This window comes from Drepanopeziza brunnea (assembly GCF_022702325.1).
Source record: "Drepanopeziza brunnea f. sp. 'multigermtubi' strain 214-2 chromosome Unknown ctg10, whole genome shotgun sequence".
Classification (NCBI taxonomy): domain Eukaryota; kingdom Fungi; phylum Ascomycota; class Leotiomycetes; order Helotiales; family Drepanopezizaceae; genus Drepanopeziza; species Drepanopeziza brunnea.
The window spans coordinates 1,137,543-1,160,152 of NW_027094073.1; the positions used below are offsets into that span (position 1 = coordinate 1,137,543).

General features: G+C 49.4%; 7 protein-coding genes across 7 annotated transcripts; 3 read left to right on the forward strand and 4 right to left on the reverse strand.

Moving 5' to 3' along the window:
- Window positions 1–2,093: 2,093 nt before the first annotated feature.
- Window positions 2,094–3,533, forward strand: L3040_005998 (uncharacterized protein; the record flags this gene model as incomplete). Its single annotated transcript, XM_007294109.1, has 1 exon — window positions 2,094–3,533. One exon carries the CDS (start codon window positions 2,094–2,096, stop codon window positions 3,531–3,533), a length of 1,440 nt encoding a protein of 479 aa, XP_007294171.1.
- A 2,918-nt stretch (window positions 3,534–6,451) lies between these two features.
- Window positions 6,452–6,781, reverse strand: L3040_005999 (uncharacterized protein; the record flags this gene model as incomplete). Its single annotated transcript, XM_007294108.2, has 1 exon — window positions 6,452–6,781. The coding sequence occupies one exon, from the start codon at window positions 6,779–6,781 to the stop codon at window positions 6,452–6,454; it is 330 nt and encodes a 109-aa protein (XP_007294170.2).
- Window positions 6,782–7,388: 607 nt separating this feature from the next.
- On the reverse strand, window positions 7,389–8,403 carry L3040_006000 (uncharacterized protein; the record flags this gene model as incomplete). The annotated part of the gene is made up of 2 exons (XM_007294107.1): window positions 7,389–7,839; window positions 7,886–8,403. The coding sequence occupies 2 exons, from the start codon at window positions 8,401–8,403 to the stop codon at window positions 7,389–7,391; spliced, it is 969 nt and encodes a 322-aa protein (XP_007294169.1).
- Window positions 8,404–8,927: 524 nt separating this feature from the next.
- L3040_006001 (uncharacterized protein) lies at window positions 8,928–11,540 on the forward strand (the record flags this gene model as incomplete). Its single annotated transcript, XM_066156090.1, has 8 exons — window positions 8,928–8,989; window positions 9,054–9,112; window positions 9,165–10,054; window positions 10,101–10,209; window positions 10,255–10,728; window positions 10,776–11,172; window positions 11,235–11,445; window positions 11,502–11,540. The coding sequence occupies 8 exons, from the start codon at window positions 8,928–8,930 to the stop codon at window positions 11,538–11,540; spliced, it is 2,241 nt and encodes a 746-aa protein (XP_066011256.1).
- Window positions 11,541–12,732: 1,192 nt separating this feature from the next.
- Window positions 12,733–13,709, reverse strand: L3040_006002 (uncharacterized protein; the record flags this gene model as incomplete). The annotated part of the gene is made up of 4 exons (XM_066156093.1): window positions 12,733–12,774; window positions 12,967–13,136; window positions 13,341–13,431; window positions 13,518–13,709. The coding sequence occupies 4 exons, from the start codon at window positions 13,707–13,709 to the stop codon at window positions 12,733–12,735; spliced, it is 495 nt and encodes a 164-aa protein (XP_066011257.1).
- Window positions 13,710–16,108: 2,399 nt separating this feature from the next.
- Window positions 16,109–16,504, reverse strand: L3040_006003 (uncharacterized protein; the record flags this gene model as incomplete). The annotated part of the gene is made up of 2 exons (XM_066156096.1): window positions 16,109–16,435; window positions 16,502–16,504. 2 exons carry the CDS (start codon window positions 16,502–16,504, stop codon window positions 16,109–16,111), a joined length of 330 nt encoding a protein of 109 aa, XP_066011258.1.
- Window positions 16,505–18,833: 2,329 nt separating this feature from the next.
- Window positions 18,834–20,518, forward strand: L3040_006004 (uncharacterized protein; the record flags this gene model as incomplete). Its single annotated transcript, XM_007294103.1, has 3 exons — window positions 18,834–18,882; window positions 18,933–19,095; window positions 19,141–20,518. The coding sequence occupies 3 exons, from the start codon at window positions 18,834–18,836 to the stop codon at window positions 20,516–20,518; spliced, it is 1,590 nt and encodes a 529-aa protein (XP_007294165.1).
- Between the last annotated feature and the right edge of the window lie 2,092 nt (window positions 20,519–22,610).

The window sequence follows — 22,610 nt, forward strand, 5'->3', positions numbered from 1 at the left end:
TGGATTGGATGGATGGTTGGGATGAGGAGGTTCTGGTAGTAGATGCCCAGCGGTATGAACGATCACTTGTCGAGTGGCTTGCGTTGGGAATAGCTGGAGAGGGGTTCCCTTCCGTAGGTGAGGTTCGTAAAAGAAGAGAGAGAGAGAGAAAGAAAGAAAGAAAGAAAAACATACGTATTATTTCCTGAGCTGTAACTTGTAACTAAGGAAGTAATAGGCAAAGAGTCAAAGCATGAGAACGCCTTTCAGACCTCCTGATGACAGGCTTGGTCCCGTATTTCTTGTCCAGCTTCAGACGAACGCAAGATGGTATCTCTCACGGCCCTGGGACCGCTTGATTTGTCGTCGACCCCAGATCTGGCTCAGCTCAGGAGTGTGCTATATGCGTCGTTCTGCCACAAGGCAACAATCCACGTACCGTACTTGTAGAGAGTCGGGAGCCAGCTTACCTGTCGGTATGCACCCCGACAGTGCCACAACTGCAGCAGCAGACCCTTGCCCCAGCTCTATAGATAGCTGGTGTCTCAAGTGCTGCTGGTGCGGGTATTCCCCCGCGGGCCCACGACTCGCCGTCGGCACCCTTCTGAGCCCCCAGCACCACGCTCTGTGACCGTTGTTCGGAACGGAGGCCAGGACATACATAGACGCAAGGGCTGAGTGAGTGAGGCTCAATCAACTGCGTGCGCGCTTCGATTAGTATAACCACTTCCAGAGGGGTAGGTTGCGAGGAACCTCTATGCTGTAAATATGTATATATTTGTATATATTTGTATATCTATATCTAGGTAGTAAACAGATAGATAAATATATACTTGTGCAACGCTTGTGCAACGCGTATGGCCACCGTGCCGCATCTGTGTCTCTCGCGACCGATGCTTCTCTGCGTCTCTGCGTCTCTGCGTCTCTGCGTCTCTGCCTTTCCTCTCCGTCCAGCAATGTTCCCGTTCTGCGTTTTCCGGTCTGTGTGTGGTCTGTCTCTGTTGCCGGCGCAGATAGGTTCATGCTTGTTGTGCCGACCACCAGACCCGGCACGGCAGTGTCGTCGGGTCTTTCGCTGAGTAGATCCTCCCGTGACGAGCGCTCCTCGGCCCTGCAGTGGCCGACGGGAGGGCGATCACAGGCTGGCTGGTACTGTCTATTGTTCTTCCTTTGCTGCTTGTTTGATAGTTAGCATGATTCGGAATTAGGCGGTGCTTCGCTCGCTCGTTGGGTGGGCGAGTGGGGTTGTTTTGTGCGGCCATTTGTGCCATTTGGTTGGTTGGCTGATGTGAGAGATCGGGGCTATGGAGGAGTTGTTGCTGTTATTGTCGCTGTTGTTGTTGGTGCTATTATTGTTGTTGTTATTGTTGTTGTTGTTGCTGTTGTTGTTGTTGTTGTTGTTGTTGTTGTTTCTTCTGTTGTTGTTGTGGGCCTGCGCCAAGAGATAAATATATTGGGGTCTCGCCTTGAGCCTCAAGGATCATGTTTTTTTTTTCCTTTTTTTGCCCACGGCTATATATATCAGACTTTCCTTGGCTCCTCGGTTTCACGTCCAACTATTTTGGTTGACAGCCCCGGAAAAGGGGTTTGATGTTGACGTCGCCGCCAGATGCATGACAGCATACTCCGTTGATGGACCTCGGATCAGTGGACGACGTCCTTACGGACCAACTTACTCGTGCTCGACTCCCCATGTCAAGCACAGGCCTCCCCCTGTCTGGAGAAAGATGGGCTCAACAGAGTTATTACAGTACATTCTTGCAACTCCATTCGAATCCAGTGCGCCGCCTCCTTTCTTTTCTTACCTCCCTTGGCTTCCGATTTTGACTTTAACCACAGCCACATCCTCAACCAACCTCAACCTCATCCTCAACCTCATCCTCATCATTATCCTCCTTCCCATCCTCCCTCTCATCCTCATCCTCAACCACCACAGGAGAGAGTCCGGATCTTCCCCCCCCCTCATCTGGACGACTGCTATTCCTCCCCTCCTCACTCTCTCTCTCCCTCCCTCCCTCCCTTCCTACCAGACCTCGTCCACATCGAAACGCTGGGGACTTTTGGAGTCTGCCGACGGAAGAAGATAGGAAATGGTAAAGAATCAATTTGAAATGATGTTGGCCATCGTCGATCCAGGCACCCCTCGGCACCCAGAGCACGAGATATTCTCCTCTCCGGCCATGCGGATGTTCCAGCGGATATCATTCGGTCTCCTCCCAAGCTTCATACAGCGGAGGGTGCGCCCTGGCTACAGCAAGCCCCCCCGACTGCATCCGACTTCATATCTAGATGGTTTGCGTGGCGTATCATCGTTCATCGTGTTCATGGGACACTATACCGAAGAAACCCTGGGCTGGTATACGGAGCCGTACGGGGCCTTCGAGGATGGGGCCCCTTCTTCTCCCTTACAATTACCGTTTGTGCGGGTGATCTACTCACCTCGGCCGATGGTTCATATCTTTCTAATCATATCCGGATTCGTGCTCTCCTACAAGCCGCTCAAGCAGATTCATTCACAACAGTACGCCGCCCTCGCCAACACTCTCTCGTCCTCCGTCTTCCGCCGGGCCCTGCGACTATTCCTCCCCTCGTTCATTACCATGTTCATCATGGGCATAGCCCTGTATTACGGCTTGTCGGTACCACGATACGCCCAACGGGAAATATCTCTATCCGGGCAATTGAGTAACGTCTGGATGACCTGCTTGGGATTGCTAGGGGCGTCTTGGGCAGTGAACGATCTTGGGTACCCTCAACCGCCGTACAACCCGGCGCTGTGGACGATTCCGGTCGAGTTCGCGCAATCGTTATTGCTCTTCGTGGCTATTCTCGGACTCTCGCGGTGCGTGACACATGTCCGCCTCTTCTTACTCTTCGGCTTGATGACTTTCTGTTTCCACGGTGGCCAGCTCTACACGGTGGAATTCCTGGGTGGGATGTTCATTGCGGAATTGACACTTCTGCAAGAACGCTCGCTCCACTCACCGAAACCAAGCCCCACCCTCATCCCCAAATTCGAAGAGAGACCAGTTGTGCCAGACTGTGGATCCTCGGTCGGGTCACGGCTGATCCAAGCATTTTGGATCGCAAATGTCATCAGCGGCCTCTTCATAGCCTCTTGGACCAATGGCCATGTGGAAGAGGCATGGGGGATCCGTTTCCTGGACAAACTCACCCCGGCTCCGTACAATGGCCAGCGAGTCTGGTTCTGCCTCGGCGCTTTCCAGATCGTGGCTGCTTGCACGCAGCTGCCCTCCCTCCAGCGGATATTCACCACGGAAATCCCGCAGTACTTGGGGAGCATCTCGTACGCTCTGTACCTGATGCACAACCTGTGTCTGACGATCTTGGAGCCACGCTTTAATCCCATCTTCGGGGAGGTTTTCAGCATGAAGACGTTCTGGGGCCGACAGCTGACGTGGTTCGCGGGGCTTGCTGTATATGTGCCGGTGGTCATCTGTGTCGCTGATCTGTTTTGGCGGCTTGTCGACACTCCGACCGTCAAGTTTGCGAAGTGGGTTGAGGGAAAGTGCGTGGTTGAGAAGAAGTCGTGAGACGACGGATTTAATGGGTTGTATACGTAGTTCTGCACTAGCGGCGTTTGGACATCAGGCGCACGACGTGGGAAGCTGGATGGATTGAATCTGGAATTTTGAAAATTACATGAGCGAAACGCGACGACGACGGCACATAGAGTGGTACACTATGAAGATTTACTTTCTTTGTCCATGGATCCGACGAGGGCGACCATCACGGCGTCCACATAATACCCCCTACCCCTGGTCGAGTCCTCTTTTACTTTCCACGCCACTACGGAGTGCACGCCGTCACTATTGGTACACATAATCATGTATATACATATATAAAGAGAGAGAGAGAGTAGCAAGATTCACAGGATAGCTTAATCACCCCGTCAAAATTCCCGAAGCTTCTTCTCCACCGCACCGTCTGTCTAGCGATGGGTAACAGCATCGCCTCACCTACGCACGTCTATCTAGGTATCTCGACATCTTGACAGCCACGACCGATCGCATCCGACCCACCTAGCATACGCAAGCTGTGAACGCACGCCCATTCCGCAAGTACCGGTAGGTACTAACTAGTACGGTAGGTGTGCCAGCCGGGGCCGGGAGGAGCGCCCTCGAAATCCGTCGCGGGATCCTCCGGCCGGGGGGGCTCCATTCCGGAGGGAGGGAGGGAGGGAGGGAGGTACTTACTTCCTACGGTAATATACCCCCTAGCTATACTTTTCGTTTTTGCATTTTTCTTTTTCTTTTTCTTTTGTTTATTTGAGAAGGGAAGGAAGGAAGGAGGGAGGGAGGGAGGGAGGGAGACGGTACTACGAATGGGGAATGGGGGATGGGGGATGGGAATGGGGAATGGGGAATGGGGGATGGGGAATTGTTTTGTGCGTGGCTTTTCTCTCTCTTTCTCTTTCTTTTCTCTCAAAATGGAAAAAAAGGGAAAAAAAGGGAAAAAAAAAGGGAAAAAAAGGGGAAAAAAAGGGAAAAAAGGGAAAAAAAGGGAAAGGAAAAAAAGAGAAAGGAAAAAAAGAGAAAGGAAGAAAGGAGAGAGAAAGGAAGGAAAATAAACCTAAGTAAGGAAAAAAAAAAGTTTGAAAGCTTTTTTTTTTTTTAGTTTTTCTTGGGGGTGGCGGGTGGGGGCTAGGGTACGAAGTTGAAGTTGAAGTTTGAAGTTGAAGTTTGATGTTGAAGTTTGATGTGAGGATGGGTAGGTAGGTAGGTAGGTAGGTATGGAAATCTTGGTGGTTGGGAAAGAGGATGTGTGTATGTACTACGTATGTATGTATGGATGGAGCTTGATGGGTGGGGGGGGGTTATGCTGATATGATATGATATGATATGATGACATGGAATGGAATTATCCTGCGAAAAGTCTCGAGTTGAGACGGATGTTAATGGAATGGAATGGAATGGAGCCGAACAGCAGAGCAGAGAAAAACAAAACACGCTACACGGGCTGCTTTTCCTTTCTTTTCTTGTTTGATTCTGAATAGCCTCTTTAAAGCTGCGGGTGCTAGCGAGTGCATGCATGGATGAGTGAATGGATGAATCCCTAGCTCAATAGATAAGTACGTACAGTTACTACGTAGTACTACGTAGTAGCTGAACAGACCCAGCAGCCGTCCCCACCGGGCAGATACTTGTAAGTGATACTTGTAAGTTACTACTAGCTTTTCCGGCGAGGGGGAAACCGGGAGGCGGGAGCCCGGGTGGGGGTCTTCTCCAATGCGGCGCCAGCGTAGCGCCGGCGGATCAATTAAATTAAATCAACCTTCGACGGGGCAGCGGAACCCACTCACTTCTCGTGCGCCACTGCTTGAAGCAGGGGTTACGGTACCACGTATGGATACAGTAGAGACAGGTTCGAATGTGTATATATATATATATATATACTTTTGTTTTCCAGTGAGCTCCGAAGAGGAAATACTGTAAATCGGCTTCATATTATTTCGCATGATAGTGGTGATGATAATGATGATGGTAACACCGCGAGACAAGGTAAGCAAAGTGAAATTCACTGATTGAAGCGTGTTGTTGTGTCATCGTGGAGTGTCATGGCTGGATAGATAGATCTACTATGAGAAGTATGGTGCGCTTTCGCGCTTGCTGTGTTTGTTTGCTGTTGGTTACTTACTTATTGACCTCGCCTAGAGACGGACGCATAGATAAGCGAGTAAGAGCCAGGAACAAATACATACGTACGTAGTAGTACACCGGAAGGTGCTTTAGCTGTGTGGGTATCCTTCCTTCGATAGCATTTCGCAGACCTCTCAAAGTGATTCACTAGCTCTGGATACAGGCTTTTCCGCCCAATCCACCTACCTCCCTTTGCAATACGGCGAGGAACCTTTTTATATTATAGGACAGACACATCGACCATTCCCGCCTACAATCTGCTACGCTCCGCCTTCACTCGTACGATTTTGCGCGCCCAAGGATGACCCTTTCTCCGATTGACGTATCTATCTACTGCGTACATCCGTGGTATCCAAAAGCCCAGGATGCGCCTGCTCCAAGGCCGTGATGCCCACAAGCTGCGCCGCCATCTGGAGCTCCTCGCGCAAAACTACAGGACGTAGTAGTACATCCCTTTGCATTAGCTCGCTCCCGAAACCAATCCAATAAGTAAGAAGGGGTACATAAAAAAAGGAAAAAAAAAAAAAACCCTTACTCGCAAACGCCCCCGTCGCCCCCTGCTCCCCATACTGCAGCGCATAAACGGTCTCCCGAGCAAAACCCCACCGGCGCCGAGACAGATCGCCTTCAGGATGTCGCTTCCCCTGCCAACCCCACCGTCGATGGAGACCTCCATCTTCTCTAGGATTTCAGGATAGGACGCTTGGATCTCCAGGAGGGTTATGAGAGCCGAGACGGCGGTGTCTAGCGCTCTACCTCAGTGGTCCGTAAGGTAGACGCCAGCGCATCCGTGCTCGTAAGCCTTCTTGGCATCAGCTGCCCTCTGGGATACCCTTGACGAAGACGAGGGCGCCGGATTTCTGCTTGATCCACGCACTGCAGCTCCAGTCGATGTTTACAGTTGGGTGAGCCAATTGAGCTTGCTTCTTCCCTTCGCCGATGAGGGATTGTCGTGGGGGCGCTTCCTGCTCGCTCATGACGGGGAGGTCGACGGTGAAGAGGATAGCTTGGGGTTTGTATTTTCCCACTTCGGTGAGGATACGTTCTTTTTCGGCGCGGTCGGTGTAGAAGTACAGCTGGAAGATGAAAGGCGTCCCAGCAGGAATGACATCCATGATCTCGCGGAAGGAGAAGGGACTCATTGTTGGGATGATAGGGGCGACGCCGTAGGCGACCGATGCTCATGCGTGGGCGAGCTCGCACATCCCAAACAAGGCCGTTCGTTGATGATGACCCAGGAGTCGTCGTCAGATTGGCGCTTGCTGACTTCTGCGGCCGAAATCTTGGAGCCAGTCATGTTGACGTTGCTTGCCGCGTTGGGCTGTATTCGACTCCTGCCGATCGGTTCCTGGTGGTTTTAAGATTCAGAAATATAAGTTCTTGATGTAGGAAGATGAGCTTCTATTTCCCATAATATGCTGACAAAAGTGAGGTGGGTATATATTGTGAATTGAACTTCTCAATTCTTCCAATCTGTTATGGCAAAGCATAGCGCAGACGCTGATTCGTCAGCTATAGTATTCAGGATTAGAAGTCAACAGGAAGTATAACGTGAATAGGATAGATGAGTATTACGAACTTGTATAGCACACTCGTGTCCGCAACGTTTGGGCGTACAGACCCAGGTGCTCGAGTCAGTGATAGAAAAATTATCATCAAGCTCGCCTGTCTTGAGCAATATTAAGACCTTGGGGACATTTGTATTTTCCCGATACTCTTTACCCACCCAGAACGTCAAATCGCCATATTTCACAGTTCTACAACGTAAGGAGTGTTTCCTAGATCCGTCGTGCTCTGGTATACCAGCGCAGCGTTGACAAGCAACCCACCATTCCCCCCTCGTGGTCCGACCATCAGCCTCTGCCATAAAATACCCTTGAAGCCGTGGTACATCACCATCAGCGCATCCCACCAGGCAAAACTTGGAATGAGGTCTGCGATTACCCCTCCCTTCGGTCTGTTCATGAGCCTTTCATATGCACCTTGGCACTCGTCCCAGAATACAGGTTCTCGGCCGTGACCAGAGTGTATGTGTCCAAAAACATGGAGGCGTGGCTTCACGCGCCAGATTTCCTTCAGTAGACCTGCGCATCCGAGGTTGAGGTCTAGATGGTATCGAGGGGGCGTGTGAGTGATCAAGACATCGGTTTCTATGGGGATACGCTTCTCCCAAGGATCATTGGGGCGTTCGTATTGAAACCTGTCTTCCATTAGCCTTGAGGCGATCCGCAAACACCTCTACGTACGCCATCTCGCTCCCACCGCATTCTGGGATATCTGGAGCGCCGTAGAAATTCAGCTTTCGTCCGCCCTTGAACTTTAGCGTTATAGCTTTGTTCTCCAGATAATGTAGCGTCTTGAAGTTCAATCTCCTTCCCCTGTCCTCCACTCTCCGGGACTTGGTATCGAAATAGCTGTCGTGGTTTCCTGCGATGACAATCTTTTCCCTGTGAGGTAGGGAAGCCAGCCAGTCCAACTGAGCCTGGATCTCCTTGACCGTACCCGCATTGGTCAGATCTCCGGCGTGTATGAGGAGGTCTCCATTGGGGACATCTTGGATGTTTGTATGGGTGTCGGAGATGCAGACGATCTTGACTTTGGGCTTGTCTTTGCGGGGTTTGAAAGGGGCACCGCGGAGGCTCAGGACGATGGCGTAGATTGTAGCTATCAGGTATCGCAGAGGAGATTCAAGGAGCTTGTCGAGAGTTGTGGGAGGGTCGTAGACGTTTCTGCGCCGAGACCACGGCCATTGGGATGTCCCCATGATGGAGGGGGGAAGGGGGGAGGGGGGGATTAGTGGAAATGGAAGAGAAATGGTCAGTCGTAGCTGTTGGATCGACGCAGATACTATACCGTTATTGGCTATGCTATACTTACTGCGCGGCACAGTGTCTTGCCCTGATTCCTCGACTTCATTGACGCGTGGGTGAGGGGAGGAGAGTGCGACATTCACGTCGACGGCGACGGCGACGGCGACGGCGACGTGGTATAAGCAAGATGCTGTGTAACGGAGCTGTTGTCGCGGGTAAGGAAAGATATGGCCGTTGACGTCATTCATGGCTTGAAAGTTCAAGATCCCCAACCAGCCTCGTTGTCCAACAAGAACACCAGAGAGCGCGCGGTATGCCAAGTTCTGGCGCGGAGGGTCAATCTGTATCCTCGTCCTCGACCTCTTCCTCTTCCTCTTCCTTCCCACCTCCTTTATTATCTCCTCCCCTCCCTCTCCCTTCCTCCCCTTATCCAACAACATTCACACTCGAGACCGCATCCGTAGTCTGGGAAGGGATCATGGCCGCAGCAAAGGAGCTCTACGAGCTCAAGGTGACCGATGACTTTCACCCTAATTACCAGTATGTACCGTATCTCACCATACCGTACGGCTGTCCTACATGATACCGAAACTTACTGGTTTAGTGTTGACTACGTGATCGATTTCCGTGTTGCAACCCCCAGGTTGCGTGTGCACAATTCGAGTATATGCCCTACCCACAAGATTTTAGAGGTTAGATGCTAAATATTTTACAGGCCAGCGTGAAGCCGAAGAGCAGTTCGCGAAGCTTATCCAAACTCTCAACAATGTTGGCCTGTCCGCAGAAGTCCGAAAAGGAGACAATGCCGCCTTGTTGATATTCGTCAAGGTGGCGTCCGAGAAGCACTTGAGAACAGAGGTGTACCGATCGAGAGTCCAGGACTGGCTGTATGGCGTACGGAGTGCGGCCCCAGAGAAGGACATGCAGAAGGCAATTGATGATGAGCCGATCACCGAAGCCGAACGCCTACGACTGACATATCTGTTGATCACCAAATCACCAAGCGACGGTGGAGCTGGCATCACCCCTAAGGAAGGGGAGTGGAAGAGAGTGGAGTCGATCTTTGCTCTCCATGACCACGCCTTCAACAAGGCTTGGCTCAAGGACATTGCCTCGAAATCATTTCTGGACGCTTCGGACTTGGTTCGGATTAAGGACAAGTTTGGAGAGAAGATTGCATTCTACTTTTCCTTCTTACAATCCTATTTTCTCTTTCTCACATTCCCTGCTGGCTTCGGATTCTGCGCCTGGCTGTTGCTTCCAAAATTTTCGCCAATTTACGCCGTTGTAAACGCACTATGGACAGTTGTGTTTGTAGAGTACTGGAAGAAACAGGAGACGGATCTTGCTGTCCAGTGGGGTGTGCGAGGAGTGTCCAAGATCCAACGCAAGCGACCGGCTTTTCAACATGAGAATATCGTGAGAGATCCGATTACTGGAGAGGACGTCAAAATATACTCTCCTGTGAAGAGGTTGTCTAAGCAGTTGCTGCAAGTTCCGTTTGCAATTGGGGCCGCTCTTATTCTTGGGAGTTTGATTGCGACATGCTTCGGGATTGAAATTTTCATTTCGGAAGTCTACGATGGTCCCTTCAAGACGTACCTGGTAGGTCTCTTCGTCCGTAATTCCAAACCTAACCTAACATATCCAGGTCTTCTTACCCACTGTCATTCTCACCACTGTGATGCCGGCATTGTCTGCGTTCCTGACGGGCTTTGCTTCTCAGCTGACAGATATGGAGAACTACGAAACCCAAGATGGTAAGCAAAACTGCGACAATCTCGCTCATAGCTAACATTCAACAGCATACGAGGCCGCAATGGTATCCAAGATCTTCATCCTGAACTTTATCACATCATACCTCCCAATTATCCTTACCGCTTTCGTCTACGTTCCATTCGCACAGATTATCGTGCCCTATCTCGACGTCTTTCAGCTAGCTGTTCGACCATTTGCTGAAAATGAAAAGCAAATGTCGGCACCAAAAGTCGGGTTTCAGATCAACCCTGACAGACTGAAGAAGCAGGTGATCTACTTCACATTCACAGCACAGGTCGTCAGCTTTGCTCTTGAAGTTATCGTTCCATTCGCCAAAAGAAAGGTCTTCCACAAGGTAAAGGAGGTCCAGGCCGATAGAGCTGCTAAGCGAGGCGAAGACCCCGGTGCTTCGACCGAAGACCACCCAGAAGAAGCTGAATTCTTGGCGCGGGTTCGCAATGAGGCAGAGCTAGATGCCTACGATGTAACGATTGACTTTAGAGAGATGATCGTTCAATTCGGTCAGTCACTCCCATACTCACCCTCTCAACACTACTAACAAAACAAGGCTACTTGTCTCTATTCTCCGTCGTCTGGCCATTGACTGGATGCTCATTCTTCGTCAACAACTGGATCGAGCTCCGCGGTGACGCCACGAAGATCGCTCTCGGATCTCAACGTCCAGTACCATGGAGAGGCGACTCCATAGGACCTTGGCTAGACGCCTTGGGATTCCTCGCTTGGCTTGGAAGTCTGACCTCAGCAGCACTCGTTTACCTCTTCAGCGGCAATGGTCTTGGTCCTTCAGGTACACCATGGGATATCAAATTCTGGGGGCTCCTGCTCGCTGTGTTTTTCTCGGAACATATTTATCTTGCCGTGCAACTGGGAGTCCGTAAAGCGATAAGTAAATTCGATAGTCCTGGATTGCAGAAGGAGAGATCTGAGAGATATCTCGTCCGGAAGTAAGCCGTGCTATTCCCTTCTCTCACAGCGCCGGTACCGGATGAGATGCTGACGATTGCAGGAAATACCTCGAAGAAAGCATCGGCAACGAACAAGCTGACGTAGCAGCCACAGACGGCATCGCTGCCGGCGGAAAAATCAGTAGGGCTACGCTTGAAGAAGAAGCGAAGCATTCGACTCTGGGTGGGCGTGGGACTCCTGAGCAGAGGTTTTGGGGAAGGCAGCAGGGGCAAGCGGAGACGATTGCTATTGGGAGGGCGTATATCCAAAAGGTAAATCTTGTTACTTGCGGATAGTGAGACTAAGATCGTGGCTAATTGAGTTGTAGGCCGCTCCGAAGGCGAAGGAGTCGAAAAAGGAGTTGTGATTTTGATGAGGATGCATGCGTATGTGGTTTTTCGAAACCCAAGCGAGGGTTCTTTTCGCTGAGACGGGTCTGGTTCGATAAAAGTGTCGATGGGATATGCAGTTTTTGAGCGTAGTCTTTTCAATGCCATGAACATATCTTACTCATTTACGTCCTTACCTCCATTCAAATTATCCCGAAATGACATACCTAGGTACTGGACGGCTTTCTGAAAATCCACACTGATTCTGTGATCTTTGGAGAGGGAGAGAAAGGGGGGAGGGGAGTTATCCCGCACCAGGCCAGGCAAGTCCCTTGCTCAGACTAAAAAAACGACGGCTTATTATGATGTAGGACTATTTATTAATCTGCCAACAACCATACATAAAGATTCAGGCCGAGGCCGAGCGGGGGCTATAATTATCTTGTGGACCCCGGCCATCAGAGCAGAAGTTTCCGTGGATGGTCAACCGCTATGTAGGCATGCGGGTAGATAGGTAAGGCTACCTCAAGCGGTTTGCCTTCTTCTTTTTGTCTAAGCGATGAATACGAGGGTAGATGGTGAATATTTCTGGTTGGTTGGTTGGTTAGTTGGTCTGTAGGTAAGCAGGTGTTGAGGAGGGCAGATTGGGAATTTTTGATATTGATGTTGACTCTCGGCTTAGGTTGTTGAGGAAGGGGGTTAAAGGGTTTACATGTTAGGAAAAAAGGAAGCGCCCGAGCAGGGGAGGTCGAGGGGCGGAGTTAGTAGTAACTCTCGACGATCTAAGCAGTTTGGTCCGGCGGGTGGGGGGGGGGGGGGGGGGGGGGGGGGGGGGGCCTGGAGCTCAAGGTACTACCGGTATGTACCTATCCATCTCACATCTTGCAGCAACTCTCACTTAACAGAGAGACAGACAGGACGGTTTTGGTAGCCAACCGAGATCAGAGGAGAGAGAGAATTGAGAGCGACAGAAAATTTGGTTCAGAGCACAGCTGGGATTGCAATTTCGGCCATGTAACTAACTAACTGTGCGTTGATGAAAAAAGCCCTAGGATCCGAACATTTCCTTCTTCGAAAGGTATTTACTCTTCCTGCTCCTCACGTCCAAATTTCAACCCAGAAAAAACAAAAAGAAAAGGCGCTTCTCTAAGCTTGTCTCGGCTCAGCTCAGCTCAGCTCAGCTGTCCGTACAACTTTTTTGTGGGAGAAGGCGTCTACTCTGGAAGCGATTTATGGCGACCAGTCAACCTCCGTGGTGCCCTTGATCTCGAACTACAGGTCACAGCAACCAAGGGGTCGTCGAGTCAGCACATTTGTTTCGGTAGCCTTTTTTGGGGGGGATGTTCTTTTTCTTTTTCATTTCCTTTTCCTTTTTTTCTTTCTCTTCTCTCTTTCTCTTTTCTCTTTCTTCCTCGTTGACGAGGGGTACGAAAAACAAGGCAGGGGGGAAAGGGTTCAACTCACGTCGCCGAGTCCGCTGCGGCCCCTTATGGTCGCACCGGACTTCTCCCACGTCATCAGGATCTCGCCCCGGCCGATCCGGCCAGTGAAGGGGCCGTCGAAGTCGCTGGGGTGGTTGAGGCAGAAGATGATGGGGTCGAGGAGAACCTCGTCCATGGGAAGGGCTTGGGCGACTGGAGGGGTGGTGGAGGGGAGAGTGTTAGCACGTGTGTCTTCGTCTGTATGTTTATGTGTATGTGTATGTGTGTGTGTTCCTTCGCTGATCTGAAGGGGTGAAGAGGGAGATGGCACGGGATGGATGGATGAAGTGTGCTGATCCATTCAAGATCATAGATGAAACTGGGGAGAAAGGAAACTGGGTGGGGGGGGGGGCTTACGCTCGCCCTTGATGTTCCAGAATGTGTTCCCGTGGATGCGAGCCTGCAGGCGCTTGCCGTCGAAGAACATCCAGCCAGGGATCTGCTCGGACTGTCGGGTTTTATTTCGCGCGGGTTAGACTACTGGGCTGCCCTGTGGTTCACCTGGGGTCTTTTGGGGGGGATGGGAAGCGTTACCTTGGTTCCGACCTTGCCGGATGGGACGGAGGAGCCGACGTCGATGCCGACTTTGGCGCCGTTGATGTGGATCTCGATGCTGTTGGGGTGGTTCTCGACGAGAGCTACGTTGCTCTCGGGAGCGGAGTGGCGGGGGCTTGCGGCCACCAAGGTGGTGAGCGCGAGCAGGAGGGTCGTTGCCGAGAGCTGCATCTTGGCTGGTTGTATGGATGTATTGTAATCAAAGGAGTAGAAGTTGGTGAAGTTTGACTTTTCTGAGGAGAGAGAGACGGAAGTGGATGGATATTTATACACTTTCTTCTCTCTTATGGACTGCCCGTACGACGAACGATCTATACTGACGAAACCTGATTTACATGAGAATGGATCGAGATCAGCAAAGACATGTGCAGTATGTGCTCTCTCCTTTTTTTTTCAGCTACAGAAGTACAGGAGAGTAGGTAGCAGAAAGCATGTTGGAAACACAAGACTGTGATACATTGGATGTACTGTGTACATATATAATAGCCACCGATCGACCCCTTTTAAGACATTTTGCGGATCCCCGCCCGATTCGAATCGACGGGGTGCAATGCCCATTCGAAAGTGGAAGAAGTATGCCAATCTCTTGTTTGTATGTTCTCTAGAGCAAGCGCGCTGGTGTTTTGAGTAACTGTGAGCTGTATGGCGTTATGAGGTAATGTCTATGCGGCGGAAGAGGGGACCGCTTTGGGTTGGACAACGGGATCTTTTCGTAGCACAGAAGGTGTGAAATCTTTTATTTGTACGGAGTAAGAGAGGAGAGCCAAAGGGAATCACGAATGATGCCTGGATTTGAAACAGGCGATGAATTACTGAACCAGACGATTCTATACATGACTACTGAAGAACATTATAATGGTTAATACGATGAATATATCAAATGTATATTCATCTCGTCGTTCTAAGGCCTTTAAGTCTTGGAGGGCTTGTCACTCTGCAGATCTGCACTTACTTACTACTCTGTACTAGCTCTTTGACATTTAAGACATGCACTTGGAACTTGGGAACCTGGGGACGGGTATCTGGCTTGCATGCATATGCATACATATATGCAGTACAACAACCTTCCTCTCGGTTCCAGCTCCAACCTCATATCCCATCACAACTTGGGAGCAATCGACCAGAGGTCACGACTCTCAACTTGACTTGTCACAGAGCCCGATTAAGCTGGCGCCAATTTCTGGTGTACGTGTTACATGTAACTTGCTTACGCTGTGTGTGCTTCTTCTTCTTCCCGTTCATTACTGAGAGACCGGGCCTCAACCACCACGTTACGTACATTTCTATGCTGTACCCAAGATCTCAAGTCACACACACAATGCCCTGCACCCTCCAAAAGCCCACTCACTCATCCAGTAAATCAAGTCAAGTCAACTAGCTCGGGACTTTCAGCTCACCCTCTCAAAACCCCCAAAGCATCTCTCGCAGACTCGGCAACTCGCACGTGTTGATGAACAGACAGCGCTGCAGTCCCGATTCCAAAGACTATAAATGAGAAGAAAAAAAATGTGAAAAGAGCAGTTGCAAAGCCGAATTCTTAGGCAAGTCTTTCCCAAGAATGTCTGCTTTGGCTTGTCTTGCAGCCCACGTGGGCGAGCAGAAAAGGGACAGGTTACGTACGGCATATGCATTCGTTCATTCATTCATGTATGTATGCATGTATGTATGCATGTATGTATATGTAAGCATGTTTCCTTTCAACCACCATATCATATGCACCAGCAGCTTCGCTCCCACTCCCCAGCTGAACCGAGATGCACGTTTCTAAGCCCAAAAAAAAAAAAAAAAAAAAAAAAAAAAAAAAGAACCTGTCTCGGCCCTCTGGATGTCTGACCTACTGTATTGCAAGCCTCTTTCCACAAGCGAAAGCCGACAGCAGCTGACGAAACCGCACGTCGCAAAGAGCAGCCAGCATGATCCGAAGGAGATGGATTCTGGCATGCGTTTGTGCTGAAAAGAATTGTGATTGAACGCGTGGGTTTTGTGCATGGATTGCTATCCCCGCGGTCTGAAAGGTGGGGTGTGGGTGCAGTATCCCTTTCTCCCGTCAACCTTCCTTCTCCTTTCCTCTTTCTTCTTCGGCTCGAGGATACTTTACTACGGTATTGCTCTTCTCAGAGATTTCCTTTTCTTTCGATGTGGAGTGCGGTGGTGGAGAAGCTGGGTTCGACTCGGATCTCTGGGGAGGTGCTTTGAAGGAGTGGAGAGAGTTTGTGGGTTTTTAAAATTTACGGATGATTGATGTGGTTTATAGATGCAGAAAGGTGGGGATCTACATTTTTTGGAATTGGAGCGGGATTTAACTTATTTTTTGAGATGGATAGATTGGGTTTTAACGAGGCGGAGTTTGGGCTGTTAGAGATTGTATGCCTAGGTTTACATGCGTATATACCATATGGAGACTAATAAGCCTTGGTTGGCTAAAGTGATGTTTGTTTCTCTTCGCTTAGAACAAGGGCCTGACCCCTTTTCAATACTCGGCTATTCGTAAATCATTCCAGCTTTTGTATTGGCTACATTCCCTCGCCGCGAGCTCGCTTTGTCCTACAAGTTACTGTGAATCAACATTCTTACACAATCTCCACCCTCCTAACCTCTATCCCAAGATTTTCCTTATCCTTCTCAAGACCCGCGTGATCAGCATCGGCAATCACATGATCCCGGAAGCGCCTCAACGGCACACTCTCAATGATCATCCGATCGACCTGCTCCATGGTCCTCTCCTTGCACTCCGGCACGCAGAAGAAGGAGAAGATCAGCGCGCAGACACCGACCGCCCCGAAGATGAACCCGACTTTGGACCCCAGCGCGGCGTACATGCACATGCGCCGACCCCATCTCCCACGCGGATGACGTGTAGTAGGGGTGAAGACTTGCACTCCCTCCTCCACAAGCGGCTGCGTCCTTTACATTTAGTCCCATCAAGGCTAAGCTGCCGGAGTCAGGGCTCAATGGCGGTATACCATTCTCGTTTTTGAGAAGAACGATACTCTCAGTCGCGAGGTTTCGATTTAGTGCCTTGTCTTCCGAGAAGTTGCGCATACCTTCTTTGCTAGCAATTTCTTGTGCCGAGACTTTCTGGGCAAAGCGAAGGACGTTCGATGCAGCCGCATCCACGTCCTTCAGTTCAAGCTTACCGGTTGAGAGAGCAATGAAGGCATCGCTTGAGCGTTACAAGCATGGACCGGGCATTTCCAAATCGAGTCCTGCCTCAAATGCTGCGCCTGCTGAATAGGTACCGAACCTATAGACAGTTAGCTAAGCAACGGCAAGCCGGAGTCTTTTGCACTCTCACCAATCGCTAACTATCAGCCCTTAAAAGCCTCACTCCCCCCTCAAGGCATCTTCAACAGCTTTTTACTCTCAGAAACATGAACACCATTCATTTTATTGTAACTCGTCAACATAGCGTCTGGCTTCCCATGCTTAAGCGCTAACATGAAAGTCATCAAATAGGACTCTCTCAACGCTCTCTCGCTCACCACAAGATCCACGCTCCTTTTCCCTGTTTCCTGGTCATTAGCCACAAAGTGCTTCAGCAAAGCCGCAGTTCCTCCACTCTGTACGCCTTCTATGGTTTTTGCCACTAGAAAAAATAACATCCCCCCCAAGAAAGGTCTTCGGAGGGGCTTTTGAAGCCTCGACCGTTGAGAGGAGAGCGGTGGAGAGTAGGAGCGAGCCAAACGTGTACTCCCTTGGCTTTACATTCTTTGGAAAGGAGTGAGCCAGCGGAGACGAGGAGAGACTTGTTCCAAGTTGCGCCTAGCCCTGACCCGCAGGGAATGCAGAGGCCAGGGTTGCTGGCGAAGAACTTGGAGCCGCGGAATCCATTAGCTCTGTCTGAGAATTTGATTGAAAGGACAGGGAAGTGAGGGAGGGGGTTTGTATGCCAAAAATCAAGGCCTGAGCAAGGGAATCTGTCAGCAAGTGGTTAACTAGGAGAAGGAGCAGATAATTTTCACCCGATGTGATGGACAAATTTTCCTTGACCGAAGCCTCCTCGATAATCCTATCAATATCCATTGAGTGATTGAGATTGTAATGAAGAATGACTATTCTGTCAAAGAGTATAGGCGAAAACGAGACAATGGAAACTGGAGTAGAAGTAAATCGGTATGAGATATCAGCCTTGTCTGAAAGCCTTGTGTACTGGTGGCTTGGTTGTGAACTTTTTCCATGCAAGATTGTGGACAACCTCTAGATGTTCCACGGTCGCCCACCCCGTATTTGGCATGTAGTATTGACAGATTATCTCGCCATGTATTCTGGGGATCTGGGGATCTAAGAAATTGCATCCAAAAGCGGGCGGGACGATGTCCCACCAGTAATTGACTGCAGACTTCAAGTCTTGCTGTCTTTTCTGGTTCTGGTAAGTCTCTAAGCAAGGCAGTACCATATATTATAGATAAGAAAGCTAGAAGTAGTATGAAAAGCAAGACTTTCAGCGCGGCATTCTCTGTGTATATGTGATCAGATCCACTGAGGAAGACCGCAGGTTCCCAAAAAATCAACAAATATACATAGAGGTAGCTCATAGTGAACCTTCTATACAGAAATAAAGCCCAGTGAAAACACCCAACATGGGATATGTACCCAGCTCTGTGATAGAGATAGCTTTTTGAATCCGCTCCTTCAGCAGATTTCTCGGTATCTGTTGCATTTTCTCGGCTAAGGTCCTGAGATATCGCGAAAGCTATGATTGAAACTATACGGTTGAATGAGAACTGCTAGAAACTGATAAAATCGCTATTTGCTTCAATAAGATGAAGTGAAAGTTGATAACATGCTATATGATAAGGTGAGGGATTAAGATCTCGAATAATTTGAAATAAAGACGAGATTGACGACAGATATACAGAACAAGACTGGGAGTCGTCGGGTATGAAAAAGCCAACAAGCCAAGTAATAAGAACGACTACGGTAGTGACCATTAGCTGCCGCTACGGGAAACATAGACCAACTTGGACATAAGTCGACGATATGCTTCATTGGAAGTCAAACAAGACCAGATGAATCTCGGATTGACGAGCAGCAAAGTGACAAGGAAGGGTGTGGGTCAGTCAAAGGTGTTAAGGCAATCAATAAATCACGTGGCCTTCGGCTTCGCTTTTAAATTTCCCCATCAATAGTGGTTCACGGTATTGCAGTATCGAAGTCTACAGCCGAGTCGGCACACCTCGGGAAATATATGTGCGATATAATCTGAAGCATAAGTAGAGCATATTTCCTTGTCATTTTCGATATCTACAACGTTTCGTCTCTTCTACCCTCCCCCCACCTTTCGAATTCGACGAGATGGACTCAAAGCAGTTCAAGGAAGCTGCTACATCAGCAATCGACGAGAGTTCGTGCCCCTGAGCTGCACGAACCTGTCAAAAAGACTGATAAGCTTAGTCGTCAACTACTACGAGACGATTGAGGACCGCAGAGTAGTCTCTAACGTCGAACCCGGGTACCTCAAGAAGCTCCTCCCAGATGGACCGCCACAGGATGGAGAGTCATGGGGAGATATTCAGAAGGATATCGAGAGTAAGATCGTACCAGGACTCACCCACTGGTAATAATACCCCTTAAGAACATCTACCACAACTAATTCTTGCAGGCAATCCCCCAATTTCATGGCCTTCTTCCCCGCGTCCTCTTCTTTCCCCGGTATGCTCGGCGAGCTCTACTCGGCAGCATTCACAGCTCCAGCATTCAACTGGATCTGCTCTCCCGCAGTCACCGAGCTCGAAACCATAGTCCTGGACTGGCTTGCAAAGCTCCTGAATCTGCCAGACTGCTACCTCTCGACAAGCCACGGAGGAGGGGTAATCCAGGGCTCGGCGTCTGAAGCTATTGTTACATCAATGGTTGCTGCTCGGGACAAATACTTGCGTGAAACAACGTCACACCTGTCAGGAGCGGAACTGGAGGATGCGATCGCATACAAGAGGAGCAAGATTGTAGCCCTGGGCAGTGAAGCGGCACATAGCTCCACACAGAAGGCGGCGCAAATAGCGGGGGTCAGATACCGCTCAATACCCGTTTCGAAAGACACCAACTTTGCTCTTACCGGTGCTGGACTAGAAGAAATGCTGAAACAGTGCAAGGCTCAGGGATTGGAGCCATTCTACCTCACCACTACCTTGGGGACGACTGCTACATGCGCCGTCGATGATTTTGGGTCAATAGCGGCAACTTTGGCGAAATATGCTCCTCCGAACGTCACTGGCGAAATCTGGGTACATGTTGATGCTGCATATGCTGGTGCGGCTCTTGTATGCCCAGAGTACCAGCATCTCACTGCTTCACTCGAGCATTTCCACTCCTTTGACATGAACATGCACAAGTGGCTCCTCACAAACTTCGACGCCTCGTGTTTGTTTGTGAGAAAACGCAAAGATCTGATTGATGCTCTATCCATCATGCCAAGCTATCTACGCAATGAGTTCTCAGAAAGCGGTCTTGTCACGGATTACCGAGACTGGCAGATCCCGCTCGGGAGACGATTCAGATCATTGAAGATTTGGTTTGTAATGCGAACCTATGGTGTCAATGGACTGCAGGCTCATATCAGGAAGCACGTCAAGCTTGGCGAGATGTTCGCCGACCTGCTGAGGACGAGGGAGGACCTCTTCAAGATTGTCACCGGACCGACTTTCGCGCTTACTGTCTTCACTATTGTACCGAAAATCGCGGGCAAAGAGGAGCAAGATGCGATTACGAAGGCGGTGTATGAATTGATCAATAAACGGGGCGAGATATATATCACTTCAAGTGTTGTGGCTGGCGAGTATGTGATTAGGGTGGTCAGTGCCAACCCAATGGCGGAGGAGAAGTTCTTGAAAAAGGCGTTTGATATCCTGGTGGATACTGCTGAGGAGCTGCGGGATGGGAGGCCGAGTAGGAGGGGGGTAAACGGCGCTATTGTGAATGGCAAAGGCGAAGGCGTTGGAGAGGTTGCCGTTTTGAATGGGAATGGAGCTGCTGCGGTATAGATATCAAATAAACGTTGGAGAAAACACGATCTGTTGTTACAATTTCTATTCGTACGGATTGACCTTGACCAGTATGATATGTCTTTCGATTCTGACATGTCTAGACGGCACTCTCCTCACCCGGCAAGCTTGCTTGCTGGAGGTATATATATTCGAACCTGACCCGAACTTAGTCAGCGGAATCTCAAGCCCACCTTTTCTGGCGCTCTCCAGAGTCCATGTTCTTTTTCATTAGTCTAGATGGAAAAAAAAACCCCCAGTTAGCTAGGCGATTATTTGTCGTCGCGAATCGTGTCTCTCTCTCCTTCTTTGCCCTAGGCCTCTAGATGCCCCCTCCTTCAGGTCTCCCTATCACTCCTTCCCAACGGTATCTATAAATATCAACAACGTATGTGTGTGGGCGTGCAAGTGTGGGCGTATGAGTTTCAGCATATATATTTATATTTATAGATATTATTGAGAACGGTTGTATTCGTTACTTGACTGTCAAATACTCTTGACTGTAAAGTTTGCCTTCGGTTGAAGGTTGCTAGCGACGGACGGGCTACGATTGGTTGGTTTGGTTTGATTAGTGGGCCCCGGTGTAACCGCGGTGCAAAAAATTTTAATGAGTAAGTATAGCCCCGCACCAGCTCCGGAAACATATCAATAAGATCTTGCGATCAAGATAAATCCCTCGTGGCGCAATTGGCTAGCGCGTTCGACTGTTAGTCTCTAGAGTACCGGCCGGTGCATGTCTGCGATCGAGAGGTTGGTGGTTCGAGCCCACCCGAGGGAGATACTATGGCTCAAATTGTGACTTTTTTCTTCTTGGAAGTACTTTTTGTCGTTGACTGACGATTTTTTTGGAGGGTGGGGGTGGGGGCTTGGATTGTGGAATTGAGGGAGGCGAGCCGAGGCAGCCATGAGAATCGTTGGATCACGGGTAGGTGATGATTTTTTTCCTCGCGGAGGCATAAAAATAATTATTCTAACTTTCCTGCAAGTTTTTTTTTTTTTTGGGAAAACTTATAGCCTAGGGTAATACTGTGATATCATTACTTGCAATGAATGTTATGATGATGTTATCAAGTGCAAATATCCAATTCGACTTGTTTCGCCTGTCACGCTCCATCCGTGGACAATGAATATTTCCCCGAGGAAGGCGCGAGTTTTCTTGATTGTTGATATCTTCTTCGCGTTTGAGACCGACTAGCCTTTTTCACTTGTCTATGTTTACAGTCTGTCTCTTGGTTCGGATATGATGGATTCGAAAGCTTCGGTTTGAGCTGCATTAGATCTTGCGCCCTGCGTCTGAACCTCCTCGTATTTGGTGGGTCAACATTATTCATGTCTGGGCGAATAGTTGACAGAAGACCTTGGTGCTTCGTATTGCAGGTCATATTGAGAGAGGAGGTAATTGGTTCTCTTACAGATAGAAGTACGTGGTATCGATATTTACTTCAATATCTACGACTGTATTGGTGGAGACTTTGGCCAAGTCCGAGGCTTGATATATTTTCCGAGTCCCAATTGCTTGCTTGACTTGGGACTCCGAACTTCATACCACCAGATAAGGCTCTTGAACCTCAGAACGGGTGAAAGAAATATGTTTGTAGCTCGTGGTCATTATCCAAGATTCAACTGAATTTAAACATAAATTTCCCAAGTCACTTCTACTGTCATACTATGGAAACAGCTAGGAAAATATAAGAACTCGGAGAAGTCCCAGACTTCTGGTGGCCGAACATCGATCAAATTGATACAGAATCGCTTTTTATCTCGAATGTATAGCTGTTCGCGAGGCTTGAATCTGTAAGCTTCCAAGGTCTGTGATCGTAGCCTTTATTGACTCCAGTTCCAACTTTAGCACGCACCAAATTTTCCTGGAATTGTGAAATTCAAATGGAGCTTAGATACAACTGTCTCCTTTGAATGCTCTATCTATCTCCGAAGAATTTGGCAGAGTGCCGTGGCATACGTTGGTCATAAGTAATGGGGGAAGGATGGTATTTACTTCGCTTGGACTGGAAAGGGAGTAAGAGGAAACTGAAACTGATACAACAAGTCCATAATCAAAATAACATGTTTTAAAAATCCATGGCCAATTCTT